The following is a 13,045-nucleotide window of genomic DNA, read 5'->3' as shown; positions in this document are numbered from 1 at the left end:
ATGCGGAAAACAAAGCTCGAGGCTCACAAGTTGATATACAAAGAATTATGTGTCACATCAAATAAAATACTGATACAAAGTAAAACTATTCAAACAAAATTTCGGATATTGGAAATGATCACAAAAAACTTTTTCAAATTAACCAACGGACTTTTGGGAAATAGTAATGACGTCATCCTTCCATCACATCAAAGCGAGTTTGAACTGTCAAATTGTTTCAGACATTTTTTTCTTGAGAAAATCGAAAACATCAGGACAAGTTTACTTTCAGGGAATAATTCTATCGACGATATTGACCCTCTACGAGCAGATATACGTTTTGAAGGCAACACTCTCACCGACTTCCACCCTGCGTCAATTGATGAAGTGTTGAAAATAATTCTAAAAGCGTCAAGTAAATCTTGTGAACTCGACCCAATCCCGACTACGCTTTTAAAAACTTGTGTAAACAGCATTGCCAGCAATATTACAATGATCAAGTCATTATCAACTTCTACTGTACCAGTATCGTATAAAGAGGCTATTGTGCTACCTCTGTTGAAGAAACCCGGTTTAGATAAAGACACACTGAAAAACTATCACCCGGTTTCGAATCTTCCTTTCGATTCTAAAGTTCTGGAAAAAGTTATTGAAAGTCGTCTAGAAGAGCATCTATTGTCAAACACTCTTCATATCCCTGCTCAATCTGCCTATCGTGCGGGACACTCAACCAAACAACGTTACTTCGAGTTCACCATGACATTGCAAGTGCGCTAGACAAAAACTGTTGTGCCGTTTTATTGATGCTCGACCTTTCTGCGGCATTTGATGTGATTGACCATAACATTATCGAAGCTAGATTAGAATATGCTTTTGGAATCTCAGGTTCTGCTCTGAAATGGTTACTCTCTTACCTCCAAGATAGGACACAGCGTATAGCAGTAGGCTCGGCCCACTCCAACGAATTTCGTCTTAATTGCGGTGTGCCGCAGGGCTCCATGCTTTGCCCAAAGCTATATACTATATTTTTGAAGCCGCGAAATCTGTAGACATCACAACATGTCTTATCAATGCTACGCCGATGATACGCAGATCTATTTAGTTTTCGAACCTCTTGATACCTGGAAAAACACATCGAATCGAAATTGAGGACTGTTTGGCCGATATAAGTTCCTGGATGTGTGTAAACATGCTTAAACTGAACGAGGACAAAACTGAACTGATGCTATTTGCTCCGAAAAACCGAGTGAAAGATTTGAAGGATTGCAATCTCACCTCTAAAGGAAACATCAATACAAGTTCTGAGTGTATTAAAAATCTGGGCGTTCTGTCAATGTACCAACAAGTCAGTTCAGTTTCGAGATCATGTTTTTATCAAAAACGAAATATAGGCCGCATCTGTCCGTACATCAACGAGGATGCATGTAAAACTCTGGTCAATTCGTTTAATCATCTCTCGATTGGATTATGGCAACGCTTTACTCTATGGACTACCAGCTTACATGATTCAGAGACTACAAAGGGTTCAGAACACTGCTGCGCGAGTGGTTACAAGAAAAAAGAAATACGAACACATTACTTCGACACTTGAGTCTCTTCACTGGCTGCCTGTGCAATACAGGGTGCAATACAAAATATTATTATATGTATTCAAGTCCGTGAAACATGAAGCGCCATTATATCTTAGTGAACTTGTAAATTTATACAGGCCATCAAGATCATTAAGGTCTGAAAACAACTTCACACTCGTAACTCCTATTGTGCGAAGCAAAACCTACGGCAATAGAAAATTTGATCAAGCAGCGGCCATCCTTTGGAATGCATTACCAAAAAAACTTCAAAATGCAAAGTCGGTGCCTGTATTCAAAAAGAACTTAAAAACTCACTTTTTTTCGACAAGCATTTTTAATCCCTTAAATTCGTTTCTGTGATACATTGTGCCATAGACGTTAGCCTGCTTTTGATTTATCGAACCTTTCTTTTAACTGGAGATATGTTTCATTTATAATATGTTCGGTAATTATATTTTTACATGGTAACATTAAAATTCCTTTTTCATCTTTTGAATACGTTTTCAAATTTTTAACTTATATTTGATAATTTGTAATAGCAATCTTATTTTAGACTTTTTTGGCTATTTATTTTACCAACTTTATTCAGTATAATTTTTTACTCGTTTTTTTATTTTGATTCATTGATATAATTATATATTCTTATTCATATTTCGCCTTCGGTCTCAAGTAATGAATTAGCTTAACTTCTCTTTGAGGGGTGAAGCTTACATATAATATCTCTGTTTAAAGAAACGAACTATAGTATAATACCTGACCAGACCATATAACTGGCCAGTGACCTTGACCCTAGTATATAAGCACCTGTTCCATAATAACTTGTCATTATTTTTCTTGAGGGTGGAAGTGGACACTTCACGTAAGTTCTTTTTAGTTATTTTATTTTTATCTTTATAAATTTGGGAGAAAGTTCTTAAAGTTACATTAACTTGTCTACGAAGTACGACAAGTTCTAATGTTATTTTGTTATTTACAAATAATAATTCCTCAATTGTCTACGATGTATGACAAGTGTTGATGGAAATGAATTTAAAAATTTCTTGTCTACGATGTATGACAAGTGTTCATGGGAATTTAATTAAATATTTTATTGTCTACGATGTATGACAATTTTATACTTTCATTAAGTTTTTGCATTAGTACGATGTAAGGCACATGTGCTACTTAATTCATACTCCTGTTTGTTAAACAGGTAGATATTTAAAAGTATTTTTATTCACCTGAAGGTCGTGAGTACTCTTCACAATTTACACGTGTTTTACCTGCACAGGTACACATTTTTGTATTACAATGGCTGGATTTGTTTATGCAAATGTATTGTTTTTGCAAGATGTTTAGAATGATGTTTACACTTACTAGGGTGATGGTTATGATTTTCATCACCTCTGGAATGTTTTAGAAATTAAAGATGATAATTTTAATAGGAAATCAAGAGGTATTTTGAATGAATCCTCTTCTTTAACAGTTATAAAACCTAGTAGTTTTATAATCGGTCATACTGGCATATGGCAATTGGAAATAATTGACAAAGCAACAGAACCTGTAGAAAGTAAGTTTTAAAATGTAGTGCTACTTGTATAACTTCAAAATCTACTTGATTTGTGAATGTTTCTCACGAAAGTGCTGTTGAGATTTAAGATAGGCATGTATATTGATACATTTATTTACTCATTATTGTTAATGTAGTAAAGAACCTGTATGAATCATGAGGTTTGAGACAGTTTCACTGCCTTCAACTCTAGCAGAGTTTGTAGAGAAACCTGCTGCTTTATTTGAATTTTGCCATTAGAGGCTTACTTTTATTAAGATTTAGTTCTAATTTTTGATCTGATCTACTGAAATGATACGGTGTATGTACCTCTTTTTGGAGTTTGTGCCATGGCCAGCCGGAGTTGAATTTGATACGTCTTTTGATCCTGCATTAAGGTTTTCAGAAGCCTTTAAAGCTTCTTTTAGTGAGATTAATGGTCCATTATCTCATCCTGTTTGTTGAACAGTTTAATCATGATTTTGATAAAATCAGGAAAATATAAAGTTCATAGAGGAAATAATACTATCACACTGAGAACTGTGACAATCCTAGTGTGTCTAGGATAAATAAAAAATCGAAATGGCATTGCCTAGACAGGCCCACTCTGTGGTTTCAAATATGCAGGAAACCCAGAGATACTTTCTTAAGGGGTTGATCATCACCCCTATTGTTGAGTTGGCTATTTCTTGTTGTAAGAATGAGCCATTGGTTCTTGATAATACAAGGATTTTATTGTAAAATTCTATTTGTTTGTTTGACCATGGGTTTCTGGTTAAACCCATAGGAGATGCTCAGAAATATTTAGATGATAAAACTTTTTTGTAATTCTGTTGTGATAGTTGCTTTTTCACATTTCTAGTTATGATTGCAAAAAGCAAACTTGTGTTTATACAAAGATTCTAAAGCAAATTATAGATTCCTTGGAAGAGGTTCTAGGTCTAACAATTAATTTACTCCCAGCTGTTATGGGAAAGGCAATATCAGTTTTTTAACTGCAGATGCTCTGTTGGTCAATTAGTGTACTGTACTAGTAGGCAATTCCCTTCATTGAGAGGGAGAGGTTTCCAAAAAGGGAACAGAGAATTTCGAAGAGGTCACTTTTCTCAACCAGTTGCTATATATACAGTAGATAACTTAAATATTATGATTTGGAAAGTGTTTCTAATGATCTATTGATATTAGATATATTAAGAAATGATTATAAAATTATTCTTAATGATGTACCACAAGGTTTATCATTTTTGAATTAAATACATTTCACCTTTCATAAGGATGAATTATTTTCATAAGTCCAAAAATTGATAGCTAAGGGAGCTGTTTAAGAGGTTGATCGATCATTGGAAAATCAGTTTATTTCCTATATTTTCTTAGTTCCTAAGAAAGATTGGTCTTCAAGGCCTGTATCTATTTGAAAAATTCAAACAAACTTAGTTTGTGGCTAATCAGCATTTGGAGCAGGACCATTTATCTTTTGTTTAGATGTAATTCTTTTTAGAATAATTATCTATATATATATATAGAGAGAGAGCTAACATCTATAGATCTCACAGATGCATATTTAAGTATCATTTATGATTATATCACATTTTCCTGATTCATGTGGAAAAGACATTGATATGATATTCATGTTTTTTGTTTTGGATTGGCTTCTGCATCAAGAGTTTTTACTAAGGTTTTAAAACCTGTGTTATGTATTTATGAAATAATGTCACTTGAAGTATATACATGCTATAGTTTAAACATTGATGGTTCTTTTATTATGGATCAGAGTTTAGATGATTGTATTGTGAATACAGAAGTGGTGCAAATGCTTGATAAGCTGTGCTTCGGAATAAATTTTGAGAAGTTGGTACTCATTCCTTGGAAGCACATTGTTTTCCTTTGTCTCATTTTTGATACTGAGCTATTTAAGTTTTTTCTGACATGAGAAATGGTAAAATTATCTCCCTTGGGAAATTTTTCTTAAATAGAATTGTGTAACTGTATTTTAGATGATTTACATCATATATTGGTCTTGTGACGAATGCTTTTAATGCAGTATCTGTGGGAATGTTACAATTGCAGAAACATGACGAGAAATAATGTTGAAACACTGTATAGTTGTTACAGTGTTTATTATCATCAATAGGTGACATTTTTTAACATTTTTAAATCAGAAATTAAAAATTTGATTTATAGACCCATCCAAATAAGTTTTTGAATTGAACCAGATTCCTCTGACAAAAGAAGGATTTGGGATCCAAATTTGAAGAAAATGTTTCTGTTGGTAGAATTTATTGGAGCTTCTTTAAGAGTATGCACTCATTTAACATAGATTTCATAGTATTGTTGGCTATATTTTTCTTTTGGAGAAAAAGTTTTAGTCACAGAGAGTTATACAATCAGAAAATACTATTTCAGTAGCTTTTATTATGCAATAGGAGGTTTTAAACCTCTTTGTCACTTAACATACTTACTACAAATATTTCATTATTTGGGCTTGGTGTTCAAGAAAGAACATTTTTATCACAGCTCTTTATATTCCTGGTAAGAAATTTTTTTGATGCTTATCATATGTCTAAAAAATTTTACAGATTCAAAAGGATGGCAATTGAAAGAAGATGTATTTGTTTTGTTATTATTACATTTTCATTTTCAAATCTGTAGATAATTACTTCATTGTCTTTAGACCAACAAGCTCCTTTCAGAGATGTTTGTATTTTTCATGATCAGAATTAAGACCTTATATTTTCCCATCTTTTTCATTGTTGGGGATAATTATAAAGAAAATTATTTGTGATAAAGTTCAGAAGGCTTTTGTTTATCCTTTTTGGCTTGCTCAGAGTTGGTTTTCTTTGCTAAGACCAATTTTAATTTATTTGCCAGTTAAACTGCTAAGCATAAAAATTAGTAAAAATGTTGTATACTGAAGATAATGTCTTTCCGTCAGGAAGAGACTTAATTTAACTGTATATTGTAAAAAATATAAGTGAACCAACACCTGAAGGGTTGATTGTGCAGTAGGGTAAAAATGTGTGTATTATACTCAGAAATCACTTTAATATAAACAGGAGATTTCAGAATCATTTGTAAAATATATTTACACTTCATCTTGGAGACCTTGCATCTATAATCAAGCATTATCAATATTTTTTGAGAAATTTCCTTATTTGGTGTGATCAATTCCTTATCACCATCTAAAAAGGATGTTATTGATTATTGAAATTTTTGTAAACACAAGCTTTTCATATTCAGCATGTTTAATGTGAATTTTCCTTGTTCTATGTTGAAACAGACTTTATCCTTTAAGAAAAAGATGTTACTTAATTTGTTTGTTTACTACATGTATTTGTGTAAGGTTGCTTAAACCTGAATCTGCAATTGAAGAGTTAGATACTCTTTCACTTGGGAGATGAATTTAGTGCTATCTTTTTTAGGTTCTTAATATTCATTGGAGTATTTAACATTGATGATTGTCTTTTATACTTGTGTCTTTATTTGCCTTGACTACATGTACATCTGCTTTAAAGTACTATCTTTATCAGCTGTAGATTTACATTCTATGTCTTTCATTCAGAGACATGGCACTTTATTTTTTCATATACATGAGTTTTTGAAAAATACTAGATCTGTTAGTTAGTTTACCTAATGAGGTGATCAAAGGTTTTGATAAACCAAAACTTTGTGTTGCTAAGACAGTGATTTATCAAGTTTTGTGTACAAAATAGGTGAGAGAATTCATCTAAGTTTTTTTCGTAAAGTTTAGTTAGTTAGAGAAAGTTCTAATTTTATCTGAGGTTTTAAGGTTAACTCATTTAGAGGAATCTCTTTTTAAGTGCTTTTTGCTTCAGGATGTTCTATTAAGGACATTATGGCAACAGTTTTGTTTGGACATATGGTAAAACTTTTTCAAGTTCTATCACAGGAAAGTAAATAGTATCAGTACTAAAACACAAATACAATTCAGTTGTAGTTACTGGATGATTTTTATCCTTTATTAAATGTTGGCATTTATATAAAAATTGTTTTTAGTTTGTGTCTACACTTTAAACAAGCTAATTCATTACTTGAGACCGAAGGCGAAATATGAATAAGAATGTTCCTTCATCCAAGCATATCTTGGATGTGCAGGATGAAGGTCATTCTTAGAATATGAGCCTGAGGCTCGAAAGTAATTAATTCCCACCCTAGGGATTATCAGTCAGACCCACCCTTTTCCACTGGGTTTTTTATTTGGTCGACACAAACTTGCTTTAAATTATGACAAGTTATTATGGAACAGGTGCTTATATACTAGGGTCAAGGTCACTGGCCAGTTATATGGTCTGGTCAGGTATTATACTATAGTTCGTTTCTTTAAACAGAGATATTATATGTAAGCTTCACCCCTCAAAGAGAAGTTAAGCTAATTCATTACTTTCGAGCCTCAGGCTCATATTCTAAGAATGACCTTCATCCTGCACATCCAAGATATGCTTGGATGAAGGAACATTCCACTTTTTTGTAAAAATTTCCACATTATTAATCCTTTTATCTAGAAAAGTTTTAACACTCAAATATTTATTTTGTGTGTTCATGTTTTATATTTTTATCACTGTCTGTGTGTATATTTCGTTTAACATGTGATGTAAAGCGCTTTGAGTAATATTGTTTTAGATTTAGCGCTATAGAAAAATTGTAATAATAATAATGATAATAATAATAATTAAGGAAAAATTGCCCTTTAAAGTCAATTTTTAAGGATTTTTTCTAAATTTTTGTAAAATTTTACAAATATCTTCTTCTCTGATGCTAATAAGACAAATTTAACCAAACTTGTCCACAATCATCATTAGGGTATGTAGTTTATAAAATGTGTCGCATGACATCGCCTGTGAACCAAGATGGCCGACATGGCTAAAAGTAGTACATAGGGTAAAATGCAGTTTTTGGCTCATATCTCTGAAACCAAAGCATTTAGAGAAAATCTACTGTGGTTAAAATTGTTCATTAGGTCAAGATCTAACTGCCCTGAAATTTTCAAACCAATCAGGCAACTTGTTGTTGGGCTGCTGCCACTGAATTGGTAATTTTAAGAAAATTTTGCAGCTTTTGGTTATTATCTTGAATATTATTATAGATAGAGATAAACTGTAAATAGCAATAATGTACAGCAAAGTAAGACCTACAAATAAGTCAACTTGACAAAAGTGGTGAATTGACCCCTTAAGCATGTTAAGGAGTTATTGTCCTTTATAGTCAATTTTTTTTCAAGTCTTTTTAACAATTTTCATAAATTTTTACCAAATATTTTCCACTGTCACTCCTGGGCCAATTTCATTATAGATAGAGTTAATTGTAAGCAGCAAGATTGTTCAATAAAGTAAGATCTACAAACACATCACCAACACCAAAACACAATTTTGTCATGAATCCATGTGTGTCCTTGTTTAATATGCACATAGACCAAGGTGAGCGACACAGGCTCTTTAGAGCCTCTAGTTTCTTGTCCTAGAGATATTAACATATATAAAAGAAAATCTACACATGTGGGTCTTTTAAACTTGTATGTTGTATTTTCAGAGACTTAGTGCTACTGGAGTCCCTCTGTATTTTACGATGTATGCACAAAATGATGCTGGTGTGCGCTCCATGGCAACTTGTTCTTTAAATACATATGATGTCACTCTTCCCGGTGGACGATTCACAGAAGACTTTTTATCAACCAGTAATCCAGCTGTGATGAAGGCATCTGTTGTTGTATATGAAGACTCAGATATAGTGTTGACACAAGTTGGATTGGGATATGGAAAAGATGTGTGGGGCGATCAAGTAATTCCATGGAACACTGTCAATGTAGATGCTGCTGCATATGTTCCACCAGATCTAAGTAAGTTTTTGATTTTCTGTGGGGGAGGGTGTGGGGGATCAAGTTATTCCATGGAACACTGTCAATGTAGATACTGCTGCATATGTTCCACAAGATCTAAGTAAGTTTTAGAGTTTCTATGGGTGGGGGAAGGGGTGTGGGGGATCAAGTTATTCCAAGGACCACTGTCAATGTAGATGCTGCTGCATATCTTCCACAAGATCTAAGTAAGTTTAAGAGTTTCTGTGGGAGAGGGATGTGGGGGGATCAAGTAATTCCATGGACCACTGTCAATGTAGATGCTGCTGCATATGTTCCACAAGATCTAAGTAAGTTTGAGAGTTTCTGTGGGGAGAAGGGGTGTGGGGGATCAAGTAATTCCCTGGAACACTGTCAATATAGATACTACTGCATATGTTCAACCAGATCTTAGTAAGTTTTTGTCATCCAAGTAACACAAAGCAGGGGGCATGAAAATACTGGATGTCAGTCTGTCAATCTGTATGGTCTTGTTAGTTCTCTCATGGGTACAATTCTTGCCAGATTTTTATAAAACTTATACTAAAGGTTAAAATTACATAGGCGGATCCAGGGGGGCCCGGGCCCCCCCTTTCATGGGAAAAAATTGGTTGATTATATAGGGAATCATTGAAGCATGACTGGAGCGGGCCCCCCCTTAGGAAAAGTTCTGGATCCGCCATTGTATTAGCAATATCCTGGATAAGTTCTTAAATGGTGGAGGATTGACTGGTTTAAATGAGTTATGCCTTTTGGAAATATTAAATAAGTGTAACTTTTGCTATCACTTGCCATCCTTTAGAGTTGTCCTTTCTTGTTTACCTTTTAGAATAACTCATCCTCTGAAACCAAATGGACCAATTTAAACCAAACTTTGATTGATTATGATCTTAAAGGGTATCTAGTATAAAGTTTGCATGTTTGTGTTAATGCCAATCAACCAACATTGTTAATATAGCATACAAAGGTTAAATGTGAATTTCAAGATAGTTTGGTGATAAAACTAATGATTTATTTTTTTCACGCTTTTCTCAGGTATTAATTTACTGAATATAAAAAAATAGTTATTGACAGCAGCTTAACAATAATGAGTTGCAACATGTGAGTATCTGGTCTGTTTTCTGTTTGTCAATATTTTTAATCAACATGTGCAAATTCTTGTTTTTATAATTATTATTTTGTTTTCAGAATATGTCTAATTTTTGCAACAAAACTGCAGCAGAATTAAAAACAAATTTTATATTTTACCTTATCACTTTATGAATATTCATTATTTAGGTAATGACCCACATAACCATAAAGTTATGGAAATGTTCACAGACTTCAGAGTAGGACGACTGATAGCGCCCTTAGGAGGGGAGATAACTCAAGAACATTCAGTTGGTGATTGTGCTAAACAATGTGCAGACTTACTGAACACCAAATGTATGAGCTTTAATTATGACTTCAATGATGGTACATGTGAATTGCTGGAAGGAATAGAAGGCCACCACTTCAAGCTTGCACAGTATGGAATGTTTCTGCACTACGAAAGACTTGGTATCGGACATATCTTGAGTTTTGATTATAATACTTTGTGGCTGACCCATAATAAGACACATTACTTCAACTTCCGTATCATTAATGATTTAGGATTTGAGAGTATTATTTCTACCCCAGGAATAATGTTGGATACTACGCCACCAGAAACAGGTGAGTTATCTATTATCATAAACACTTTACGATTAGAGAGTACTATTTCTACACAGGGTATAATGGTGGATATTATGCCTTTGGAGATAGGCTAGTCATCTTTTATTATAAACACTAAGTAAGGATTTGAGAGTATTATTTCTACACAGAGTATAATGGTGGATATTATGCCTTTGGAGATAGGCTAGTCATCTTTTATTATAAACACTAAGTAAGGATAAGAGAGTACTATTTCTACACAGGGTATAATGGTGGATATTATGCCTTTGGAGATAGGCTAGTCATCTTGTATTATAAACACTAAGTAAGGATTAGAGAGTACTATTTCTACACGGGGTATAATGGTGGATATTATGCCTTTGGAGATAGGCTAGTCATCTTTTATTATAAACACTAAGTAAGGATTTGAGAGTACTATTTCTACACAGGGTATAATGGTGGATATTATGCCTTTGGAGATAGGCTAGTCATCTTTTATTATAAACACTAAGTAAGGATAAGAGAGTACTATTTCTACACAGGGTATAATGGTGGATATTATGCCTTTGGAGATAGGCTAGTCATCTTGTATTATAAACACTAAGTAAGGATTAGAGAGTACTATTTCTACACGGGGTATAATGGTGGATATTATGCCTTTGGAGATAGGCTAGTCATCTTTTATTATAAACACTAAGTAAGGATTAGAGAGTACTATTTCTACACAGGGTATAATGGTGGATATTATGCCTTTGGAGATAGGCTAGTCATCTTTTATTATAAACACTAAGTAAGGATTAGAGAGTACTATTTCTACACAGGGTATAATGGTGGATATTATGCCTTTGGAGATAGGCTAGTCATCTTTTATTATAAACACTAAGTAAGGATTTGAGAGTATTATTTCCACTCCAGGAATATGGTGGATACTATGCTTTATCTGCTGTGCTAGATCAGATTTATAATATATACTTCAACATTTTTTTATGCATCACAGGGCTTATATGGGGACGAAGTCCCCTATTACAGTAGAAAATTCAATAAAAAAAAAAAAAAAAAAAATCGGGGAAAATTTCACGAATTTTTCATTGTACTAATGAACTCAAAATCTTTCAATTTTTTTTTTGTCGCGATTTTGAATTTCCAGATCTGCGCAGAAATCTACTTCCGTTTCCAGTCTTGTTTACATAAGACTTGGAATAAAATGTATATTTATCAGTCTAAGAAAGGAACCAATACTAATTGATTTTAAAAAAAATGTTTGTTTTTAAAAAACGTTACCTGATGACAGCGTTTCTTTGTTTAAGTTGAATATGACATCATAACTTAAATAACGTCACAACTAAAATCCCGAACAACAGAACCAAAATCGGAAACGTTACAGTATTTCCGTTTCTCTTTTTAACATTGTTGATTTAAAAAAAAAATCATAGACTTCGTCCCCATTCACAGGTAATGCCTGCCTCATATTACAATTATCAATGGGCTTAAGATGCAACATATGGTATTTGCCATTGCAAAATAACTTTTAGTGGCGATATATAACATATACCATTGTCAAATAAATTTGAGTTGCAACACATGGCATATTCTATTGTATGTGGCATATGTCATATACTATTGCTAATTGAACACTTATGGCAACATATGGCATAAACCATTGCTAGTTTACCTTTAATGGCATTATGGCATATACTATTATCATTACCCCAATTGACTTATTAAGTAAAATATAATCATACACATTATTGTATTCTAGGTCCTATAAACAACAGCACCATCGACTATTTGGAATTTGTAGATTGCAGTACAAAAATAATTCCAACTGATAGACCAGACTTCCTAATGTGGTGTAGAGGTGAAAATTCAGCAGTTAAAAATCACAGGTATATGTTATTGTTTGGTCTGATGCAATTTTCAAGGGTATATGATATCATTTATCATATACTTAGACTTAATAAAATATGATTTTTACTGTATAATAATTGCATTAGATTAACGTAAATTCCATATTTTTCGAATTGGTGCTTAGCAGGCTGATATGAAAAGTTTATCACTTGCTTCAATTGTTATCACATGGCATTCCGGTGATACTCGGCAAATTCCGGAAAATACACCTCAATGAAAAACATCAATTTACAAAGTAATGTACAAAAACATATTTGGATACTTGAAAGTATATTGTGTAAAATAATTAGAAAAAAAATAAGAAAGAAAAAAAAGAAAAAAAAAAAAATATTAGATAAATGTTTTTTTTAAAAGTTTCAAACATAATTTCGAAAGTTACTTAAAAAAGTTGACTTTTCCAAGCAGTGTTCATTATGTATATTGTTGAATTTCCTTCTCTGTTGAGGCATATGATAGAAAGATTTCATATCGAATGAACTTTTCCATGAACTTTTCACTCTTTGAACTTCTATTTTGGAACCACTTAAAAGGATCAATATA

At 32.9% G+C, this 13,045-nt stretch overlaps 1 protein-coding gene across 1 annotated transcript in view; it reads left to right on the top strand.

Annotated features, from left to right (window-relative positions):
* The window catches only part of LOC134693720 (uncharacterized), a 121,394-nt gene that overhangs the window by 6,076 nt on the left and 102,273 nt on the right, over positions 1-13,045 (top strand). Inside the window, exons 7-9 of the mRNA XM_063554620.1 lie at positions 8,623-8,929; positions 10,205-10,618; positions 12,357-12,483. Of these exons, the coding sequence (XP_063410690.1) occupies positions 8,623-8,929; positions 10,205-10,618; positions 12,357-12,483 (848 nt within the window). The remainder of the gene's footprint in view (positions 1-8,622; positions 8,930-10,204; positions 10,619-12,356; positions 12,484-13,045) is intronic.

This window comes from Mytilus trossulus, chromosome 12 (assembly GCF_036588685.1).
Source record: "Mytilus trossulus isolate FHL-02 chromosome 12, PNRI_Mtr1.1.1.hap1, whole genome shotgun sequence".
NCBI classification, from domain to species: Eukaryota; Metazoa; Mollusca; class Bivalvia; order Mytilida; family Mytilidae; genus Mytilus; species Mytilus trossulus.
Note: the sequence above shows the minus strand (reverse complement) of the source record. Positions and strands in the feature narration are given on the sequence as shown.